At 41.7% G+C, this 23165-nt stretch overlaps 2 protein-coding genes across 2 annotated transcripts in view; both read left to right on the forward strand.

Moving 5' to 3' along the window:
* The window catches only part of pik3c2a (phosphatidylinositol-4-phosphate 3-kinase, catalytic subunit type 2 alpha), a 29765-nt gene extending 11878 nt beyond the window's left edge, over positions 1 to 17887 (forward strand). Inside the window, exons 5-33 of the mRNA XM_030774610.1 lie at positions 1371 to 1491; positions 2522 to 2633; positions 3305 to 3384; positions 3526 to 3589; positions 3911 to 4057; positions 4620 to 4653; positions 4776 to 4995; positions 7017 to 7139; positions 7252 to 7419; positions 7642 to 7750; positions 8160 to 8302; positions 9309 to 9497; positions 9820 to 9913; positions 10667 to 10761; positions 11016 to 11196; positions 11281 to 11388; positions 12152 to 12244; positions 12858 to 12987; positions 13185 to 13321; positions 13671 to 13840; positions 14183 to 14339; positions 14859 to 14968; positions 15070 to 15277; positions 15774 to 15898; positions 16046 to 16163; positions 16431 to 16512; positions 16754 to 16863; positions 16984 to 17109; positions 17479 to 17887. Of these exons, the coding sequence (XP_030630470.1) occupies positions 1371 to 1491; positions 2522 to 2633; positions 3305 to 3384; positions 3526 to 3589; positions 3911 to 4057; positions 4620 to 4653; positions 4776 to 4995; positions 7017 to 7139; positions 7252 to 7419; positions 7642 to 7750; positions 8160 to 8302; positions 9309 to 9497; positions 9820 to 9913; positions 10667 to 10761; positions 11016 to 11196; positions 11281 to 11388; positions 12152 to 12244; positions 12858 to 12987; positions 13185 to 13321; positions 13671 to 13840; positions 14183 to 14339; positions 14859 to 14968; positions 15070 to 15277; positions 15774 to 15898; positions 16046 to 16163; positions 16431 to 16512; positions 16754 to 16863; positions 16984 to 17109; positions 17479 to 17661 (3737 nt within the window). The 3' untranslated portion in view covers positions 17662 to 17887. The remainder of the gene's footprint in view (positions 1 to 1370; positions 1492 to 2521; positions 2634 to 3304; positions 3385 to 3525; positions 3590 to 3910; positions 4058 to 4619; positions 4654 to 4775; positions 4996 to 7016; positions 7140 to 7251; positions 7420 to 7641; positions 7751 to 8159; positions 8303 to 9308; positions 9498 to 9819; positions 9914 to 10666; positions 10762 to 11015; positions 11197 to 11280; positions 11389 to 12151; positions 12245 to 12857; positions 12988 to 13184; positions 13322 to 13670; positions 13841 to 14182; positions 14340 to 14858; positions 14969 to 15069; positions 15278 to 15773; positions 15899 to 16045; positions 16164 to 16430; positions 16513 to 16753; positions 16864 to 16983; positions 17110 to 17478) is intronic.
* A 2171-nt stretch (positions 17888 to 20058) lies between these two features.
* LOC115808543 (40S ribosomal protein S13) lies at positions 20059 to 23096 on the forward strand. Its single transcript, XM_030769960.1, has 6 exons — positions 20059 to 20102; positions 20712 to 20760; positions 20871 to 20949; positions 21526 to 21695; positions 22230 to 22330; positions 22932 to 23096. Exons 1-6 carry the CDS (start codon positions 20080 to 20082, stop codon positions 22963 to 22965), a joined length of 456 nt encoding a protein of 151 aa, XP_030625820.1. The 5' UTR covers positions 20059 to 20079; the 3' UTR covers positions 22966 to 23096.
* The last annotated feature ends 69 nt before the right edge of the window (positions 23097 to 23165 follow it).

The raw sequence follows: 23165 nt of genomic DNA on the forward strand, positions 1-23165 counted from the left end.
GCTCTGAACAACTCCAATAATGGCTGCAAACGCAGAGGTCCAGTATCCTTTTGTGCTGTAATCCGATTAGACATGTGGAGTGATGTTAGCATAGTGCTCTGTTTCTTTTCTCCTAGGTTACATTCTAGTGACCTTGTATTTCCTTTGCTTGAAACCCCAGTGTCCCATTCTGTGTTTTCTTCCAAAATTTCCAACACCACGCATGTTCTTGTGCATGGAAGGTGAATTGCTTGGAATGCACGTTGTCAGGAGATTAGAGAAAAAAGAAAATCTCTCCCCCTTAAGCTTTTACTGCCGTCCCACAAGTCTTCAAAGCTGCCACATAACCGCTGGTAATGGGGTGTGACCATCAAAAGGGTTTCAACACAAAAACAGGCTGAGAGGATAGTCCAGGCCCAGGGTTCACAACTTTAATCCAGCCCAGAGTTCCAGGCCTCATTCCACTGAGGGGCGTAGGATCTGTTTTTGCTGAATCTAAGGGTGGTCTGTGGGCTGGCATGAAACCGAGACCCTGGAACCAGTTATGGTTGGAAGAACAATGCGAGTTTGGTGTCAGGTTATCCTCGCACATTATTTGTTTTACAGAGAAAGTTCCTCCTTAAATACATGATGTTTAACCACCTGACAAGGGAAGTTGAAGAGTTCAAACTGTGTGTCATTGACTTGCTCTGAGGTTGAAGAACATTGGAGGCTAACTAAGGGGAAAAGTGCTGGCATGCATTAGCATATCCAATGACTTTGGGTCATGTATTGAGAAAAACCCCAGGGAATATGTTTGGTTTGGCCACCAAGCATGTATCAAGACATTCAAGCAATAAGCGAAGCGTTGTTTCAGCAGAGCCTGGATCGGTTTTGCTGGTTAGCCAGTAAATGTTGATTGGATATAGAATAACACAAAGGTCAGAGCATAGAACAACATTTAGCAACATTATAGTACCACCTTGTAGAGCTTTCTTGCATGGTTGGTCATGGGATTGAAAACTGTGTTTTCCTCTGACAGCAGGCTTGTGGTTACCCTCTTTTGGTGATTTCCAAAGCTAATTGTTTCTTTTATGGCCCGCAGATGTGACAATTTGAAAGCTCAGGTTGAATAAGGGGCAAGTCCTCCCTGTTATAGACAGTGGTTGTTTTGTGGTATGTTGTAATGTATATGTTTTCATTACAGTCACAGGTGCAATGTATGGAGGCTCATGTTACTATACAGACTGAATCAGGGCATTCAGAGTTACACTTTTCTTGGACCTAATGTCAGTCTGTTGGTCTGTACTAGTTTTCCTCCAGTGGTTTAATTTTAATGATCTGTTTCTCCATCCTTACCTTACTCATACATTATTTTATGTATCTATCGTTCTTTCTCTGTTTCGTTGTAGTGAGTTCCCCAGTGGAACTCTTGATCATGCAGGCCCTGTGTTGGGTTCATGATGACCTGAACCAGGTGGACATCAGCAGCTATGTCCTTAAGGTTTGCGGCCAGGAGGAGGTTCTCCAGAAGTGAGTCCCTTTTTTTTCCCCCCCTCTTCTCAGCACTCTCCATCTCCAAGACTTTATCTCCTTCTACCAGACATACCTTATCCTCTTGTTTCTTTCGCTTTGTTAAGGAAAAGAAGGGAAGGAAATGCCAAAAAATGTAAAATCCATAAACAAGGGCTCTGCCAACCTCCCTTGAGCTGAGAGCTATTCTGCCTTTTTTTTTTTTTTGGAAAATATTTCCTTTTCAACCTCAATACTTGTCCAGCAAAAGCAACATTGTGAAGGGTGGACTTGCTCAAACTAATAAGGAACAGAGGGAGCAAGGAAAAAGCAGGTCTCCTCCCAAATGTTCAGAAGAATTGAGTCTTTCTTTAATGAAATGTGACCCCCCCTCTCTCACTTTCTCTCTCTCTCTCTCTCTCTCTCTCTCTCTCTCTCTCTGAGTGTGTAGATGTGAGTTAAATCTGTTGTTTCTTTGCTTTGCTTTTGTTTTTTTTTTCCAGAGGACTTGAGTCTGTTTCTTTTTGTGTCAGTCCATCTCCCCAGTGTCTTATTTTTGATCTGTGTTTTCTTTGCCTCCTCTGACCTTGGCAGACACACAGAACAAGCTGGAGTGTCTGTAAGCAAATGTTACCCTGTACCCACCCCCTGTGATAATAGTGTTAAGTTGCTCCGAATGCTTTTTGAATTCCAGTGTTTGTATCCCTCTCTTTTGCACTATCATTCTTCCATAGCAACCCAAAAGCATTTAGTGTTTTTTTGTTTTTTTTTTCCTTTTCAGTCCCTTAGGTTCACAGCTTGCCATGCGCATTTTTGCTGTGCCCCTTCTCGACCAAAATAAAAACAATCCTCGCTGTTTTGATGATTAATTGAATTAGGTCCATCTGTTTTGGGGAACAGATTGAGAAAAACTGCCTGACTCAGCTTTTTAGAGCTGTGTAGTAGCATTGTTTCCATTCTCCACTTTCTTTGATAACTGATGCTAGTTTCTCTTGTCACTGACCCCTGAATCTTGGTCTCCACCCCTCATGCGCTGCTTCCCTCTCTACAGTAAGCACAGCCTGGGCAGCCACGAGTATGTGCAGAACTGCAGGAAGTGGGAGACTGAGATCAAGCTGCAGCTCCTCTCTCAGAGTACTATGAGACGAGACCTGGCACGAATGGTACGTAACACCGCGGTATCAGGCAGCGAGCGCGTCAGTCTCTAGTCGTTTAAAAATTTAATTGTAACTTAGCGACATTCAACCAGGCTCAGGCTCTGACTCTGACTTGCAACACTCCCCTAAGAATCCGGAACGTTCCAGAGGGAATATCAGTGTGAAGTTCAGTAGTGCAGAACCATAAGCCAAAAACCTCAGAGTGAACTTCTCTCAATTTGTATTTCTCTCCACCTCTGATCCTCCCTTTCGTGTTCAGCGATTCGCTCCAGCCACTGTCAGTCGAAGTGCACCATCAAAACGGGATAGCTTTATACCCCTAGAGCCAGTCGTGCCTAAAACATGCTGAATATACAACGTGTGGCTCTGTGAGACTGAGTCATTTTTGGATTATAGTCAAGGTACTGGTTAATATGTAGTGGTAATGGTACAGCATGTTGTAATTCGATGTGAGAATGTTATAAATTCATGCCATTAGAGCAAAAGGTGATGTATAAAACTTCTAGAAACACTAAATCTAAAAAGAGAGAACTTGAAGTAACAAGTATGACTCATTAATTTGCGGTTGAGCAAATTTGATTTATGTCCGTAGCTTGAATGAAAATAAGTACAACGGTCTTGAATTTTGGTGTTGAAAAGAGTTTTTTTTTGTCGTGGAATATTGTGTGCACACACAGGCGGCTGACGACAGTTCCCCTATCGACTTGGAGAAATACCTAGGTCAAGTGGAGAGGCCGTTTAAAGAGACTGTCACGAGGTAAGATATTGCCTCATTTCTTATCTCATTTCCCCGCATAACCTGACTCAGCCAAGGGCAGCCTTTGAACTGCGAAGTCCTGTGCGGTGATGTCTCTTTTTCAGAGTCATTTTTCCTCTTTTTGAATTTTTTTTTCAACAGAGAATGCCTTGCTGAGTATCTAGAAGGCTATCACAATCAAGTCAACATTTGTCTGCAAAATGAGGTAACATCGGTCATCCTATAAAGCTACGCTGGTCCACACCAAAGCTCATGCTTAACTTTCTGGGGAATTTTCATGTCCCGTAGTGCATTCTTTCATAAGCACTGATTATCATAAAAATTCAGAATGTGACGAGTAGGTGCAGCCATTTTGCTTTGACCCGTCCAGTCATTCTAGAGATCTGTGTTCATTAAGGAAAATTGGTAAGGAGAGATGGCCATTTTAGAGCTTTAAAATGGACTTCAAAGTGACTCTTTAGTTCTGGATCCTACACAGTAGCTGAAGTTTGGACTGTGTTAACTGTGTGTTTCCTTCCTACTCCAGACCGCTCAATATAAGACAGTGGACAGTATTGTCCAGTCAGTAAAAAATTTGTGTTGTGCTTTGGACGAAGTGGAGACACCAGCCATCACTGATGCTATTAAGAGGCTCAAACGCTCCGTCAACCTCCCCAGAACCCGCTCACCAGAGGTGATGTATATATGCTGTCCAACCCTATCTCTGTCTCAGACCATTAAACAAAGCTTACAATCAGAGAACAGAATAATACGCTATCACCTCTGTTCTTTGTGTCATGTGGTTTAACATGCTTCGCTTAATCTCTTGGCCTTTCAGCTGATAAAAGCTTGTTCTTAAAACGTTAAATTTATAATGCTAATCCAAAAAGCATAGGATTGATTACACAGAAGTGGAGACACAAGGAAGAATATATCTTTCTTTTTTTTTGTTTGTTTGTTTCTTTAATTTGTCGTTTATTTTTGAATTACAAGTAGACAAGAATATGATCCCATGTTTTGGCCAAAGCTTTTATCAGAGCCTACAAAGACACTGGTCAGATTGTCAGGTGATACAAGGCTGTATTTGTAATTAAAGAGTAAGCTTTAAAACGCACGTATGCGCGCACACACACACACACACAAAGAGGAATTTTTTTCCCCATGTGCATCCACTTCTCTAAATTTGAGTGTAGTTCAAAGTACATAATGAGTTTAGGTCCACGCGTTACAATAACTCTCTTATCGTGCTGTTGCAGGTTGGTGCAAAATCGTCTGGTGACTCTGCCAACGGTGAGCAACACACGTTTGTTCTCACCGTTAAAACACACGAAAAAAAAAACCTTAGAAGAATAGAAACCCTCAGTTTTATCTATTAGCCCGACTGTATTCAGCTCTGATTTTTTCACCCTCAGGTCACGTCAGCCCGGTGGAGGAGAGCATGATCACTCTCACCGATGCTGTCTATGACCTGGTCAAGCTCTACCTGCGCTCTTTTTGTCCCACCTCCCCTGGCCCCATGGAAGTGGAGCCGGCAGAAGGCAGCCGGGCCAGTAAAGAGGCCTCCGGTACCACTGAGCACCTGCAGTTCACCCTGTTCGCCATTCACGGTATCAGCGGAGCCTGGGTCAGCAGGTAAGAACCCCGGTTCTCCCGATTCCTGGACGGACCGATCAGTTAAACATCACTTAAATTACATAAATGTGATTTAATGAGCTTGTCTTGGATGTTCTCCATGTCTCAGGTTTGAACTTTGAGGAATGTAGGGGTGGAATTGTCGTGCTCGTTTTCACAGAACATTCAGAAACCTTCCTCCTCTCACTCATTTCCAGGCTGCATCCCAAGGATGCAGATATTGCTTGGTCAGAGAGCTCAGAATCAGCCAGTTCGAATCCTATCAATTATAGAGACACCAGAGACCAACTAATGTTGTGCTTGGATGCAGGCATTGCGTGACATAATGAGTCATTTTGACTGGTGCAGTTTTGCTGAGACACAAATTCTCGCAGCTGCTTTCTTTAATTTTCAACCACATATCCACGTGGTTAGCGTTCACTTCCTCACTTACCAGTTTTTTATGACACTTTTTTTTTTTTAATCATCCTTTTTACTCTACAGTTCACCAACAGTCCTTCCGATATCTCATCCATCTCAGATGATGTCTCATGATTTCCTTTTACAGTCCAATTAAATCCAAATCTTGAAACGGCATGACCGTGTTCTTATGTAATACGTAACATCCCTGCTCTAACCTGTATATGCCAGTCATGCTACTTTATGTCCCTCATAAGTGGAAGCGCTAATCCAGTGCTTTGCTGATAGGCTCCTTAAAAAAAAGAAAAGAAAAAAAAGACTGTGAACTCAGCATATCAAACAGAAGTTCCTCTCGATGTACCACAGCCCGGGTGCTTTATCTGTCCCCTGCAGGGCCGCTTATCTGCACTGGTCTGAAATAAACATGTACTGATTTTCTGTTTTTGGCTATCGGAAGCAAGCCTGGCAAAAGGAGGGTGTGGTGCATTTTAAGCTGTCAACCATTGAGGGTCGTGGGGGGTGTACAAGTGGCCAAGAGCTGTGGTCGTTTTTAATTCTGAACTACTCCCGTGACACCAAAATGAGAGACTGCTTTGTTGATAACAGGCTCTTTTCTCCAGGCTTCCCGAAACGTAAGGTCTTCCCAAGTGACTAATTATAGCAACGGCAGTGTGTTCATGTGCACCGTGCCGGACTACATCCAGAAACACGAACACTGCACTGCATGCTTTCACAAAAATATTTCGACTTGAACAACCATGCAGTGAGGTCCAAATGTATGGCATATTAGGAGTTTTCCCTCTTATTCAGAGAGTTTGCCATGGTGTGTGTGTGTGTGTGTGTGTGTGTGTGTGTGTGTGTGTGAGAGATCTGTTCAGTGCCATCTGTTGCCACTCTTGCTGCAAAGCTACAATTAGCAGCGGCTGTTACATAACCCCTGGCATGCGTTGGTTGGGCAGTTGAAAGCATTGGGAAGTCATTGCCAAGTGAAAAGCTGTAGGCAAAACATTTGGATTGCATTAGTCATATTTTTGGCGTGCATGCTGAACCTAGACTTAATATTGTGAGTGGAAAGCATCAATGAGGGCTCTCCTTATGAACAAAACTTGTGAGAGAGCATCATAATGCTTCAGCACATTTTTGGCACTAGGGGTTCATTTCAATGGAGCAAAAACAGCACTCTGCAAAAGTATGATTTCATATTGGACCAGATTCACTTTCTGACTTTTCTGTCAAGCTGTAAAGAAGGCTTTTGTTTATGCCTTGTTTAAGTAACATGGATAAATGGCTCGCTTGCGAAGCAGTCATTAGCTGTCTATTATTTGAAGTTTATCTTGGCGCCTGTTCGGCACTCCCTCTTTAGTGTTTTCTGTTTAGTTATTTTCATGCTTTCATTTTACTTTGAAAAAGAGTGAAAAAGAGTGGATAGCGTTAGCGTTTCTGTCTTTGAAGACTAATGATAAATGAATGAGTAATAACCCACAGGAGAACAGACATCAGGCGTAAATTCAGGTCTGTTTGTTTTCCACGTACAGGCAGTGAGTGATACGTTGAACTGCAAGCTCTGTTGTCCTCGTCTCATGCAACTATGTAATTTGTGCCCTTTTCCTGCATTTTTGCAGTTATGAAAAATACTACCTGATGTGTGCCCTGACACACAACGGCCGGAATCTTTTCAAGCCGGTCCAGTCTAAGAAAGTGGGAACATACAAGAGCTTCTTCTACCACATTAAATGGGATGAACTGTGAGTTTTCTGTGTCGTGGACCCATCTTTAAGTGTTTTATGCAATCTTCTACAGCAAGATGCTCATTCCACAGTGTCGTTTCATTCTGGCTTTATTTCTCCTTCTGTCCAGGATAAACTTCCCTATTTCGGTTGCGCTGTTGCCGTTGGAGTCTATGCTGAGTCTGAGCCTCTATGGGGTCCTGAACCAGAGTAGCAACAGTTCACCTGACTCCAACAAACAGAGAAAAGGCCCAGAGCTGCTGGGCAGAGTCTCCATGCCCCTCTTTGATTTCAGACGGTAACTCGGAGTGAAACCCCTTTTCTGTTGTGCGCCTGGGCTATGGCATTTGATTGCGTTTCAATAATGTTGTATACATGTACTTCGGATTGCTTGGTTTGTGCATGTGTATGTAACTGTACGTTGTTTGTGTGCGTGTGTGTGCGTATGTGTGTGCGTATGTGTGTGTGTGCGTGTGTGTGCGTGTATGTGTGTGTGTGCACGTCTGTGTGTGTGTTACAGGGTTCTGGCTAGAGGGACTAAGTTGCTGAGCATGTGGACGTCTCCTCAGGCCTCTCAGTCTGGGTCTGCTGGCAGGAGGAAGAACCTGGCCGAGAGGATTATACTACAGGTCTTTCTCTCTCTCTCTCTCTCTTTCTCTCTCTCTCTTTCTCTCTGATTCTATCTTCTTTTTTCTGTCTCCTCCATTCCCTTCTTTCCTCTCTCCCACAAAGCCATAGCGCAATTGCGGCATTAAGAAAACATTTTATCGGGATTGTGAGTAGTTAAATCAGATGCTAATGTAAACTTGGAGCAAAAATCAGCATACGTTGCGGCTCTCAGTGAACACGGTTGCCGACCCCTCGTCTAAACTAACTTTGTTTCATCACTCGTACTCTTGCTTTCTTGCGTTTCTTAGTTTATTTTCAGTGCTCTCACCACAAACATTCAGTTCACTTTGGGCTGAACTGATGCATTTTGTCCTCTTAAGCTTTTCTGTACTGTTGCTTTCAGTGACTTACCTGCTCCTCTGCCTTCAGGTGGATTTCCCCAGCCCCTCAGTGGATGTGTTATACGTGGGTCCTCAGGAGATCAGCTGCCCTGACCCCAAATCTCTGGAGCCCCTGGACCCAGACCTCAAGAGGAGAACAGAGAAACTGTGTTCCAGGGCCTCCAATTTCGGGTATATAATGAAAGAAATTGATTGTAAGACCAGAATACTCACACAGGGACGAAACGAAAACCCACGGTTCTTAATTCTTAAAAGTCAAATTGCCCTGAAAGCAGCAGACACTGACTGGAAAAGAAAAGGAAAAAAAAAACTGAAATGCTTTGGCAGTAGCTTCTTTCAGGCCTTCATGGGTTTTTCCCTCTGTTTATTTACTGAGCCAAACCAAAAAAAGAAGGTTTAAGACTAGTTTTTGTTACATTATCACTGCTTTTTGTGCAGGGTCATACCCTGCATAGTAAACTCTTTGATGTTGTAAACTAATCAAATGCTGACTTCTCGCAGTGCACTTAAACAAATCAGTTCTGCTTACTTAACACCAATTATGCTGATGTAACTGTGTTATTAAATAATTATCTAAATCCACTTGAAATTCTAGATTCGCATGACTAAGGAGACTTTCTTACCAAACAGTCAAAAGCACATTTTAACGTATTTGTCCAAAGCATTTGAGTACCATTCAGTAGAGTCCTCTTTCGATCAACAAAGGAACTGATGATATAGATTGGGCATTTAGAGCACTGGTTGTGATGGGTTAGAAGAAGGTGGTCATGTCCATTAAGACACAGGACACGCTGATAATGGACTAATCAGTGAAAAAGAAACATGGTTGTCAGGGAACATGCTTTGAGGCATGTCTTACACTCTAGAGTGCAGGGAACCTTTTGAAAACTCAGCATTTCCCTCTAAATGGCTTTCAGCACTGTTAGGCAACCTCCGCGTGATTATATCTTTGCAATCTCGACAAACTCGTTTAAAGAGGTGTGTTTTACCACTCCTGCTTCTCATCTTTGGATTAGATTGGAGTGGTTTTTTTTGTTGTTGTTGTTGTTTATGACCCAGTGAACACTGTGTTTGGGCTATCAAAGTGGGACAGTCCCTTACCTAGTAGGACGTATTGTGGTCGCATATCCTGAATAAACCAGGATGTGCCCCACCCCCCCCCCCCTTCTCCCATCAGGTTGACCCGGGCAGACCGTCAGCTTCTGTGGGACCAGAGGCACCACTGTCGGGGTTACGAGCACAGCTTACCCAAGATCTTAGCCAGCGCACCCAGCTGGGACTGGGGAAGCATGGGAGAGCTCCACGCCCTCCTGCACAACTGGCCCCCCCTGTCGCCAGTCTCCGCTCTAGAGCTGCTTGACTCCAAGTACGTTGTTTGTCCAAGGACGTTACTTTCAGCATTCTCACACTGTCTTCTTCATCGCGCTTTGCAAAAAGTCATATAAACCGGTTTGATTTTTTTTTTTTTATTGTGATACTCCCAGAAACATGACACCTATGTTCTCTGTTCATCCATGGTAACTAAGATGCGTGGATCATTTTGAATTCTTCCTCGCTGACACTTGCTCCCTAAGTGCTACATTGTAACATTTGAGCTGCTTAAGCGGAGCAGAGGTGTGTTATCTGTTTGATCAATGAGGTCATATTTGTTTATGGAGAAATGTGCGACTGTTTGTTCCCTCATGCAGGTTTGCTGATACAGAGGTCAGGAGCGTTGCAGTGAGTTGGATTGATAGCAGTAGCGATGATGAATTAGCTGACTACCTGCCCCAACTAGTTCAGGTGAACACACTTTCATTTTTTATTTAACTGTTGGTCAGGGATGATAGCAGTTCCCAAAACAGTCCTGTTGTGAAATCGTTGAAATAAACTACAAAATGCTGTTGTTTAAAACGTATTTTGTTAAAATAATGTATTTGTTTTAACAAAGGAAAAAAAAGTGATGTGGTTGCATCCATGAAATGAAATCGTGTTTTCTAAATATAAATTCTGTAGAGGTTTATAAGTATTTTAAATAACCTAGCTAACTAAGCAGTATACCTCTGGGTCGAGTAATCAAGAGTTTGATTCTGGTTCAGGGGAGAGATGATCAGCTAAACTGCTTGCCCAGTTCTTTAGCCTCAGACAACCAATACACACATGGTGTGAGAGCCCTGTGTAGGGGTAGTTTGCAGTTTTTCTCCTCTTGATTAATAGATTCTAACAGGGAGACCAGAATACACTATTTGTATTCTGAGAACACAATACCTGTTTCTCAAGTATCTTTTTACTAATAACTTCTGCAGTTTCTCAGGTCATTAAAACACAAGTCGCGTAATGAGTATTTTACGGTTGAGGTACATATTTCAAATGTAATTAATGCGTCCCACAAAACTGGCTACGGCTTAGAGTCATATTACAATAATCTACTGTGCTAGTAGAATGTGCCTTTAAGGCTTGTCAATCTGCTAATTCTTTAGTAAACATTTGCTTTCAACTTCTTGATAATACACTTGTTAAATGCTTCTTTTCTTTTTTTTTTGCCTCTCTTCTCAGGCTTTGAAGTTTGAGTGCCACCTGAAGAATGCCTTGGTTGTGTTTTTGTTGTCACGAGCGCTAAGCAATATAAACATCGCACATTACCTTTACTGGTCAGTTCAATTAATTTCATCATGACCTGCATCATGATCATTGTCTCGATAATGCCACTGCCTTTAGATATATATATGGTGTTTTCTTTATATGACCTTATAATTTTTTCTCTCTCTCTCTCTCTCTCTCTCTCCCCTATGTGTTTGCACGCGTGTGTATGTGTGTGCGTGTGCATGCGTGTGCATGTGTGTATATGTGTGTGTGCGTGCGTGCGTGCGTGTGTTTGTGCGTGTGTGTATGCATGTGCGTACAGGCTGCTAAGGGATGCTGTTCAGGACCCACTGTTTGGACAGCGCTATGACCGAGTTCTAGGAGCCCTGCTGTGCCTTTGTGGGGAGGGTCTTCGGACCGAACTGGGGAAACAGACCAGACTGGTGCATCTTTTGGGATCACTGGCTGAGAAAGTACGGCAGGCGAGCAGCTCCAACAGACAGGTGAGGCTCTGTCTGCTGTGCTACTTTCCATCGAATATTCTACGTTTTTGCTGCATCTCTAACCAATGCTGTGTCCTACTCTAGGTTGTTCTTCAGGAGGGTCTGGAGAGAGTCCAGAATCATTTCTTCTACAAAAACAACTGTAGACTGCCCCTTAGCCCCAGCCTGGTCGCCAAGGAGCTTAATGTGAAGGTGAATCTTTGGCAGAATAACACAGAAACTGCTCATGGCCTCATAGAAACTGAACAGCTCAAAGACATTGTTGATTCTGGGCATATTCAGCATTCTTACTTCAGTCAGATAGGTAACTGGGGCAGTCTTAGAGGCCTTTCTCTGTACCGGGTTCTCTTAATCAGCTTCCCTTTGTATACCCGGTGCCATGGGAACTTCAATTGAATGCTACATAGAATTTTAATCCAGTTCCAGTACTGTGTGTACGGTCAAGAGAGTGAAATAGGCTACTGGGAAAAGGAGAACGTGTAGTTCTTGGAAAACTGCTCGTGGCTAGTGGTGTAATTGACACAATGTTGGCCCTATGTAACTAGACTTTTTTTTTTTTTTCTTCCATATGCCTCTTGAGTCACTTATTGTAAGTTGGCATGTTCCTGTAGTGTGAATGGGTAATGCTTGAATCACTTCCTCATCCTTAGTTTCTCTCCTCCTTCCTGTCTGAGCGCGAGCACTTCTGCACGGTCAGCACTGCCAGAGCCCCGTTCCTCACGGCTGCTCAGCGCCTTGTATTTCAAACTCAACCTCAAATAACGGCCAGTTTGCGACCGCCACCCCGCCAGTCTCAGCTTAGGCAGGGTTTTCCCCAGCTAAAATGCTTCTCTTTGTTGTTGTGTTAGAGAAAAAGCAGGTCAAAACCCTGTGGTTAATGCATTCTTTTGTAACATGGAACTAACGTTTTCTTTTTCTTTTTTTTTTTTTTTTGAATTTTGTTCCGACTTAACAGGCTTGCTCCTTCTTCAACTCCAACGCTGTGCCACTGAAGCTTGCCCTGGTGAATGCAGACCCCCTTGGAGAGGAGATCAATGTAATGTTTAAGGTGTGAAATTGTTCTCACCCAACACGACGCAGTCAGAAATACTCAGACCAACACAAACAGCTGTGCTGTAAAAAAAAAAAAAAAAGAGCATGAATCCCCAATTAGACATTCTAGCCCACCGTTGCAGTGTTTGCTTACCACTGAAACATATAGAATGTGTGCGTTATATTTATAGTGATGTTCTGTTGCAGTCAGCTGCTACAACACAAGACATGTTGATACTCTGAGAGTCTGAGCTGGTCTTTTATTAGCAGTGAAGGAACTGTGAATTGAAAATGCACACGTGTAATTGTTATTTTCAGCTCCTATTAAAGCACTGGTTTCCATCATTTAGACACACTCTTCTAGCACTTAAAGTCTGGTTTTACACTTGGATGGCTTCAAAACTTTCACCAGAAGGCCCCACTGCGACCCCTGGTGGCTGAATTAGAACTCATTATTGTGTAATGTTTGTGTGGTGTGTGCCAAAAACCTCGATCTGTTTGACTGGGATTTAGCCTGTATATTGTGTATTTTTGTAAAATATAAAAGAAACAGTTTGATTCCCCCAACAAAAGTAAAGATGACTCTGTTAAAGCTGGAGTAGCTGAGGAGTAATCTGATTGGATACTAGGTCGGTGAGGACCTGAGACAAGACATGCTGGCCCTGCAGATGATTCGCATAATGGATCGCATTTGGCTACAGGAAGGACTGGATTTACGCATGGTCAACTTCAAATGCATTTCCACAGGCAAAGACAAAGGTACCTCCTTACCACAGGGTCACGTTACAGCTTTATCCCTGGACAAACAGTGTCAGTAAACACATTTCTCGTCGCACCAGTCTCACCAGGCTTTATTCATTGGTCAGCGTTCACGTTTGTGGTGTCATTATCAGCAGGTAATGGAGGCGTGTATGTTTAATTTCTGTGGTGTGACTGATGTTGTATTGTGTTGACAGGCATGGTAGAGCTGGTCCCATCCTCTGATACGCTGAGAAAAATTCAGGTGGAGTATGGAGTGACAGGTTCTTTCAAGGACAAACCTCTTGCTGAATGGTTACGCAAGTATAACCCTGCCGAGGATGAATATGAGAAGGTAAATGGCAGGAGTTACTGGACTAAAATCTCACTAAACTAATGCTCAACAGATGGGATGGATCTGAAGGCAACTCTTAATGCTGAGATCTGTCACATTTTGCCCGAGGCACCCGTTTCTAAATTGAGTGATTCAAAAGAAACATGAAAAAATAGGTTTGAATTTGAGAATTGTTAGAGAGGGAAAGATTTGGTGGGGTGTTGTTTTATAGAATTGTTCAAATTCACTCAGAGTTTGGTCACTACGAACATTTTCAAATCGAACTTGTGAAGTGCATTTGTTTTAGGATTGCCGTCCTATGCTGTCCTCTCTCCTCACTTTAACCGAACTGTTTTTGTTTTCTGTTCAGGCTTCAGAGAATTTCATCTACTCGTGTGCAGGCTGCTGCGTAGCCACGTACCTGCTGGGCATCTGCGATCGCCATAACGATAACATCATGCTACGCACCACCGGTCACATGTTCCACATCGACTTTGGGAAGTTCTTGGGACATGCCCAGATGATCGGAAGTTTCAAAAGGTACAAATGGCCATTTATCACCAAATACCAACATGTTTTCCCCCAGTAATTAGGAGTCCAAGGCTGTGAATCGTTTGTCTGGGGAATAGACTGTTGGCTGGTCCATGGGTCTCTGATATAAACACTGATTTCAACTCTATCTCTTCATTTGGTCCCACTGGTTCGTGTTTGCTCTGGGGGTTCTGTGTTTTTGTAACAAGAAGAATTAAGCCCTTCATGTCAAACCTAGCATTGAATCCTATCTGAAATGCTTTGTCCTCAAATGCTCAACTAAAATTTCATCACAGTTTCTACTTTAACTTTCTAAGTTTCTACGTTTCTACTTTGACTTCGCCCCTTCAGGGATCGTGCCCCATTCGTCCTGACCTCTGACATGGCTTATGTCATTAACGGAGGAGAGAGACCAACCAGTCGTTTCCAGCTCTTCGTGGACCTGTGTTGTCAGGCTTACAACCTTATCCGCAAGCACTCAGGCCTCTTCCTCAACCTGCTCTCTTTGGTACTGTACACTACACACACACACACACACACACACACACACACACACACACTCTCTTAATGGCTTCTCATGGCTTCTTCCAGCATTGTTTGTGGATATTGTGTAATATAAATGATTTAAACAATCTAAGAGGAAATCTGCCTGAGCTCTCTGATTAATGTCTATAGTGTGGGTTAGGGTCAGACTCTTGAAAAACTGAAAATGAGAGAGTAATAAATCAAGTAACCACATGAGTGTTGTCAGTATATTGTCAGTGTACTGTCTTTCCGTTTGTAGCTTCCCCAGTCTGTCAGAAGTAATTCCCTGGAGATTTACATAGATGTTACAATGTATGAGAGAATTCCCTGGACATGTCAGCAAATATGACCGTCACGCATATTTTTAGCATTTCATCTGTAGTCTGGGGAATCATATTGAATGTTTTCAAAGTACTTGTGTTCTTCAAACCAACAAGCTTTGTTTTGTTTTGTTCTCCACTAAATGTATTTATTCTGTGCTTGTGTGTCTTGAATGGGACAGATGACGCAGTCGGGCCTCCCAGAGCTGACTGGACCTCAGGACCTCAAGTATGTTTACGACGCTCTGCAGCCTCAGACTACTGACGCTGAGGCCACCATCTTCTTCACCAGGTTTGGCCCTGATTTATTCAACCAACCAGTGACATGATCATATGATGTGTCTGTCTGTCTGTCTGTCCATCAACACCCCTCTCTCTGTCTTTCTTTCTCAGGTTGATTGAGTCCAGTCTGGGCAGTGTAGCCACTAAATTTAACTTCTTCATCCATAACCTGGCTCAGCTTCGTTTCTCTGGCCTGCCCTCCAACGACGAGCCCATCCTGTCGTTCTCTCCCAAGACCTACACCATGAAACAGGATGGGCGAATCAGGGATGCCTCCATCTTCTCCTTCCAGAAGAGATACAACCCTGACAAACACTATGTGAGTTCTATGAAAACTTTCTCTCACCCCTGTGATGCAGAATCCATATGATCCAATATCCAACAGTGTATTATGTATTATATATGAGGATGGTCTCTGTTCACGCATTTTCCTTTTGATGCCACATGTCCTGCTGCTTTGCATGGCCAAAGGTCTGTGTTTTTGTTTGACTGTAGCACCATAATGGCTTTTATTCTGGCAACACTCCATAATAGTCTTTTCACATGAAGGCGGCATCTATTTTTAGAAGACTTTGGTACTCTGAGAAACAGCCAGGTTCTGTAATTCTCCCCATATGGTCCTTTGATTTGCTTTATTTTTATTCCCCAGTAAAACAGGGAAGCCATGAAAGAGAACGATTTGTCAAAACTAAAATGAAGTTCAATATAAAGTGAAGAACAGAACGTGTTTGGTTTCTCTAACCAAACGTTTTTGAGAATTTAGGTCAATCAGTGATATTTTTCATTCTCATCATCACCATCCTCCTCTTGTGCAGACCTATGTGGTACGTATACTGAGGGAGGGACAGAGTGAGCCTCAGTTTGTGTTTCGCACCTTCGACGAGTTCCAGGAGCTGCACAACAAGCTGAGTATTCTCTTCCCACTGTGGAAGCTGCCAGGGTATGTAACCCTCTGACCTCATAACACCCCCTCCCACAACCTTACATGACCTCCATTGACATCATCAGAGAGACCCTTTGTTATCTGAATGATCTCTCATCTCTCTCTCTTTCTCTCGCTCTCTTCCACTCTCTCTCTCTCTGACAGGTTCCCTAATAAGATGGTGCTAGGGCGCACACACATTAAAGAAGTAGCTTCCAAGAGGAGGGTGGAGCTGAACAGCTATGTGCATAACCTCATGAGAAGTTCTACTGAGGTCACGCAGGTCAGTGGTGTTGACTGGACAAGCTGGTAATGTGAATTCAGCTCTTATAGTACAATGTATTACTGGCCCATGTCAGGCAAAGAGTCTAGAAAAAGAGAAATGGATGAAAATTGGGACGAAGCTCATCATTTTAAAATGTTGAATAGATTTTTTCAGTTGAGTCTAAGACACATCATTCGGTTGTGTTTTTGCATTTGATACTTTATCCTGTAAGACAAGGAGCCTGTTACCACCCATTTTGCTCATCATGTTTGTTCTGTTTTTTAGTGTGATCTCATTTATACGTTCTTCCATCCCATTGCGAGAGATGACAAGACAGAGGGTCTTGATGGGCTCCCTAAAGCACCAGGTCTGACAGCCGAACTTTATACTTACTGTCATAACCTACTCAGCTCGCTCGTTTACTCTTCTCTCTGTCTGTTTAGACTAGCTCTGTGATTTTCTGTTTTGAAGAAATTGAACTTTTTCCTTATGTCCTGTAGAAGTTCCTAGCTTTCAGACATAACTGGATTTTTTTTGGCGGGGGGGGGGGGTTCTAATGTTCAGTTGAAATGTCTGTAATGGAATTCTCATTGACATGTGTTTTGCAGAAGTGCCACCGCTCAGTCCGACCGCAGGCAGAGTGGAGGGCGAGGTGAAACTCTCCATTTCCTATAGGAACAGTACACTCTTCATTATGATCATGCATATTAAAGACCTGGTGAGTGAAATCAGTGAGAGGCCTGAATCCATTTTTCTGTTTGTTCCGAGTTCTTTTAATTTTCTATGAATTCAACCTGTTTTGTCATGCTTAATGTGAGTTGTTTCAACCTGTTGACAGATGTCTGATGATGGAGCCGATCCCAACCCTTATGTGAAAACCTATCTTCTCCCTGACCCTCATAAAACCTCAAAGCGGAAAACAAAGATCTCCAGGAAGACCAGGAACCCAACTTTTAATGAAATGGTGAGTGAAGTTGTTCGGAAACACTACTGATATTTTACATATTTTCCATTACTGTAGCCACTTCCCATACCTATATGATATTACTTTTTTTTTTCTTCAACTGCAAGCTTGTCTTATTACCTGTGTACCTCACTGGCATCAATGTGCATCAACTGATTCTTTGGACAGAATTCTGCAATCCTTCAGTTTTAGATGTTTAAGAGCACAGTTCCTTTGTTTACACAAGAGGGCGCTCACACATCAACTTTAGGTAGAACACACACAGCGACAAATAAGAGAGAGAATCTTCATTTAGCGATCATATCCAGCTGTCATTTTCCATTTGTGTCACTGATTCACCATATATTTATTGTCGTGTCGTCCCATCAGCTGGTGTACAGCGGCTACAGTAAGGAGAGCCTGAGTCAGAGGGAACTGCAGCTGAGCGTGCTCAGTGCGGAGTCTCTGAGAGAGAACTGCTACCTGGGCGGCATCACCCTCAGCCTCAAGGACTTTGACCTGAGCAAAGAGACGGTCAACTGGTACAAACTGACTGCAGTGCCATACTTTTAGCTACTCACAGGACCTTAGACCTGACGTCTCAGAAGCCCTCCAGAGAAAGGACGATGACGTCAAGACATCTGGTGCCCTGAGAGGGCAATTCAGGCTCCTCTCCTGGTCAACTCCCCCACCTCTCACTCTCTCACCGACACTAATCATGGTGGATTCTTCACAGAAGCAAGCAATCTACTCTTCCTGATGTTTTTTTCTTTTTAACTATTAAAAGCAAATTGAAATATTTTGTACATTTTTGACAATAGAGGACCAAAATGGCTCACTTAAATGAGAGTATATATATAAATATAAATATATATATATATCTATATATAGAGATTGACACTTGTATTTTTTAAAAGGGGCTCATTTGTACACTTGCCTTTTTCTACATTGACAAAGGGGAATCGTTTAAACTCTTGGTAGGCTGCTTGGGTTATCTGAGCAAACGGAAAAGGTCCAGAGCACTGGAGAGTGATCTGTGTGCCTGATCATGTGCCAAAAGAATTGTGCTGACCACTTTCTCTCTTTCTTACTTTCTCTCTAGCTCTCTCCCCCCTCTCTCTTTCTTTCTGTCTTTCTCTGGGGAACAAGACAGGGTGCCTTGCTGAGGTTCACACTTCTTACATGTCAAGATACACATTCTCAAGAGTATCTTAGTATCTTTATTTTTTTTTTGTTGTAATCTTTATCCCTTAATCAAAAATCCCTGTTCTATAAAAGGATGCAGATGCGGTTTGCCAGTGTGAATGGGGTTCTGGATCTCACTTGAGATAGCTGGCCCAAATTATACCCTCTCCTTCTTCACACCATTAGACTTACTAATGGTATTACTTGAACCCCTTGAAAAAAGCATACTTTTGTGTAATGAATCTGAAACATGTATGATGAGTAACACTATCGTTGTTATTATTTTTCTCATAAGGGAAAAGCACCAATGGCTAGAATTTCCACTGCCTCCTCCTCTACCACATAATGATAAAGCATTTTTAAAAGATTTATGAGTTCACCTGGAAGCTATTTTTTAAAGTGATGTAAAATCTCAGCATTTCACATGGCACAAATAGTGACTTAATTCACTCTTTTAATGGCTGTAAAATAAACATGCTGAGTTTATATTAACATGGCCAGTTATTTATTCGCAATTGGTTACTTTAACCTGAACGAATCAGTGTGTACTGTAATCCTTTTTTTCCTAAAGAAAATTAAATATTTTTGAACAACAATTAAGAACGTGTGATGTTTTTATCCCCCAGTATTACACTACATCCCAACACACTCATAGTAAATTACAATAGAATACACAACTAAAACAAGTTAGCTCAAGGGATAAGACATGTTTATATAAAGCAGAATAATTAAAAAAAATAATAATAGGAATGCAGATATTTATGTACCACTCAGCATAAGAATTGCTGGCTCAGTACTAAGTAAAGTTGTTTAAAATGTCAAATCAATGAATTCATAAACAATGTTCTTGCTTAGCTCTAAGAAAAGGAGATGGTTACAGTTTAATAGGCCACAATTAGAACCCTGGGATTACCCATAAAAATGTTATCATTTGTTAGCTCAAAGCAAAGGCAGAGCGATTGCTTGTGGTTTAAAGAAAATGGCATGGCACCATTGTCTAAAGTGATAGTAAGCTGTCTATCAACTCACAGAAGCACTATAACTTACAGTATTTGCATATTTATATGTTGGAATGAATGCCTAGATCTGACTGATGACGCAGAAATAGAAAATAGTGCACATACCAACATAATCATAGTTGAAAAGACGCTTCATTGCTCATGTGCCTCTGAGAAAGGAGTTTAACCATAGGATTGCATGCGTTTTGTCCTGAATTGAAAATAAAACCTGTTGGGGTAAAGATCACATGTGTATGTGTGTGTGTGTGTGTGTGTGTGTGTGTGCAGGCCATGCAGGCACGGGTGTCTTCACAGCGTTTCAGATATGATCAGATTTTAAAGCTCTAAAAAATCAAGGGGCATATTTTCTACACTTCTCATTCACTCTTTATTTCAGTTATGCCGGTTACAAGAGGACAATCTTCTGCTGAAAGGAAGACACGAACTATGATTAAGCATTTAACTCTCTGAAGGTTACTGGGAGTTCACTCATTGCCAAGGTCTGACAGAACAGAACATCATCCTCCCTGTGAAACATGACAACACAGGTTCAACACCAATTCACGTTCATATTATTATGAGCTCTGTACAGAAGTTACAGGACTTCCTTTAAGTAATGCCTTTTATTCAAAGGCAGTAAAGTTATGCAATCATAAAATATTTTCCATCAACGTTATCAGTCGCATTTCACATTTAATTCACATTAAAAGTTTTAGCACTAGAGTAGTAATACTAGTCTCTTCCTTCGTTAATTCCCAAGTCTTTACATCACTTCCGCCTTCGAGAACTTCCTCTTCTTGTGACAAACATGGGTCGTATGCACGCGCCAGGGTACGTTTTTAAATGTAATGACAAAAGAGAAGGCTCGTTGACCTCCTAACTTTTCAGCATTTGTCTGATGATTCTGGAAACACTTTGCCTCCATGAATTCTGCAGTGCAACCCCATAAAATAGCCTGTCTGGACTGGCGCTTTTGGACTTACGAACGTCAGCTAACTAGAGTTAACTCTATAGACTATATCTGTGATGTACTTGAAACATCATTCCCGATATTTTAATTGATTAATTAATTATTTAACTACTTCAAAATCAGTTGGGAATAAACTCTTTATACTACTTTTTCGCAAGCTAAGAAATTAATTAATTAATATTGAATTTCAGCAGACATGTTTGCTTGATAATTGATAGCGGAAACAGAGAAAAGGACAGATAATTATATATGTATTATCCTATAAAGCAGTGTTTACGTTGTGCCAAACCACTGCCTGGACAAGTCGTTACTTTCTAATCCATGTTGCAGCTATGTATTTCAGTCATGTTGTCCTTAAAGTAAATGATGATGTTCGATCACGTCCAGTTGTGGATGGGCGATCTGCATGGTGTGCGGTGTAGTTTTTGTATTCCATACGCGGTCCACTAATAGAAAGTATTGCTTTACAGAAAGGGCTTGTCCCAGTCGGCTCTGCCCTATAGACGCAGTGTGCCAACTGTAAGTATTACTGTAGTTTTATCTGTCGGTGTCTTAAGATATTCTATTCTGTTCACCGTTTCTGACATGAATCTGCGTTTTTAAAACGGTGCTTTCTCAATCCCTTCCAGTGGCTCAAGCTGACGTCTGATGATGTGAAAGAGCAGATCTTCAAGCTGGCCAAGAAGGGTCTCACTCCCTCGCAGATTGGTAAGTGTTTCTGTTTTATAAACATCATTCTTATCCATGTCACTCTCTTGTTTTGTGAGTTGATTTAGAGACAGCAGTGTGTAAACATGTCTTTCCTGAACAAAACACACATTTGTCCCAGTGCAGATTCCCGTCACTGTATTTGACAGAACAGTTCCTCTATGGCAGTGTTTTCTCAATCAATCAGCCAGCAATTCTCACATATCTGTTCTATTCAAACCCTAACTTACAAAAAATGGCAGTAGTTATCCAGACCCTAAATAATATATTTCATGCTTATTTATGCAACAAAAGGGTATATTTAGATATGCACGAGGGTGTCTTGCAGGATTTAGCAGATAGTTTTCCAGAAAAAAAAAAAACAGCCTTGTTGTGGTCTAAATTTCACTGTTGATAAACATTCCCCATCGAAAATTATATTTAGGCCTGGACTAGGCTTACTTTGGTTTGGGATCCAGCACTGGATCATAGAATTTTATCTGACTCAAACTGCTTCCTGTCAGGATATTTGAAAATTTTAAATTGTCTTTACAAATCATGAAGCCTGCACTCATCACTCACTCTGGTTGCTTGAAGGTGTGATCCTCAGGGACTCTCATGGCGTGGCCCAGGTGCGTTTCGTTACTGGAAATAAAATCCTGAGGATCCTCAAATCCAAAGGACTGGCCCCTGACCTGCCAGAGGATTTGTACCACCTCATCAAGAAGGCCGTGGCTGTGAGGAAACATCTGGAGAGAAACAGAAAGGTACGCAGACTGAGATCATGCTCAGAATTTGAGTGTGTGCTGTCATAAAGATAAACGGCACAGATTTGGTCATTTTTTCTCAACATGCTGGATATTACATATTCCAGAGAAGGACTTGGTCTAGTTCTGGACTAAATTACATTCAGAATTCAGTAAAGTCCTTTATTAAATGTAATCCTCATCTAGGATTCCTGCTCCCTAACTTCAGATCTTCAGCATGTAATGCCCTTATCAAGGTTTCTGATCGTTGGTTTCTATTCTGCAGCAGGTTTTTTTTCTTACCCCTATAAAGTCATTTTATAGCCAAACAGTGGGATGTTTTCTCCTCTCTAGATTTTTTTCCTCTGTGCCCATGAGTACCTTTAAGCAAACTAATTTTGCATACTCCAGAATCATCTTGTATTTAGTTTTCTGTTGTAATGACAGTGGTTATAATCTGTATTGTTTGTTTGTTTTGTTGGAGTATGAATATCAGAATCAGAATTTGGAATTTGCACTTCTGAATTAAAAATGTAAATTTCGTAATCTTTGCAGGACAAAGATGCCAAATTCCGCCTGATTCTTGTTGAGAGCAGAATCCACAGGCTTGCTCGTTACTACAAGACCAAGAGGGTACTCCCACCCAACTGGAAGTAGTAAGTGTTAACTTTCAATGGTGTGATGTGCTCTCAGTTTGTCAATGAGGAAACCCTGTTGGCTCGAACATTATTGTCTGTTCACCACCATAATATCTGTCAAATGTTCAGTATCACTGTTAATTATTACATTTGGTTAATGTTGTTGCCATCTTGTGTGAGTGTTCTATCATTTACTTGGAGGAACTGCAGGATATTTCTAATACTTCAAACGTTTAAGATCAGCCAGTGGACTGACTACACTGTGTCATTATTTGTAGTCACCTATGCACATCATTTCATTGATTGACAAAATGTAACAATAATGTTGTAAATGTACTAATAATGTTTCTCTCATTCTGTGTGTAGCATTTGCATTCTCAGTGTCTTTTTAGTCAGATGCCGCTTATCCATACTTGAATGCAAAGGCTTATCCATACTTGTATGCAATGGTTTATCACCTCAGGATGGCTGTTATATGGGTTTTTGTCTTGTACTAGATGTGCCTTTTATGCTTTAATATGAACATTTGCTCAAGAAACATTTTGTGCTTGCTTTGGTCGTGTACTTTTGTGGAGTGATAGCCATAATCTGATACATTTTTTTTTTTCCCCCCTCACAGTGAGTCCTCTACAGCCTCAGCTCTGGTGGCATAAAGTTTATCTTCTGGATTTATGTAATACATAAAAAAAATCATTTTACCTAATCTCTACTGGCAACTCTTTGAAATGTTTCTATCATTTATAACCATCAGATCTGAAAACCTGATTCATGTGGTGAATGTATTTTGTGTGTTAAATTTTTTTGAATAAAAAATGTTTGATCTTACGTTGTATTACAATTTGTGGCACATGGA

This window comes from Chanos chanos, chromosome 1, assembly GCF_902362185.1.
Source record: "Chanos chanos chromosome 1, fChaCha1.1, whole genome shotgun sequence".
In the NCBI taxonomy this organism is placed as follows: domain Eukaryota; kingdom Metazoa; phylum Chordata; class Actinopteri; order Gonorynchiformes; family Chanidae; genus Chanos; species Chanos chanos.

What these genes read in the sequence shown, in the direction of transcription:
- LOC115808543 (XM_030769960.1), top strand. Translation starts at nt 20,080, where the DNA reads ATGGGTCGTATGCACGCGCCAGG. An exon ending in ATAGACGCAGTGTGCCAACT is followed by an intron (nt 20,761 to 20,870) that starts GTAAGTATTACT and finishes AATCCCTTCCAG; the next exon opens with TGGCTCAAGCTGACGTCTGA. An exon ending in TCTCACTCCCTCGCAGATTG is followed by an intron (nt 20,950 to 21,525) that starts GTAAGTGTTTCT and finishes GGTTGCTTGAAG; the next exon opens with GTGTGATCCTCAGGGACTCT.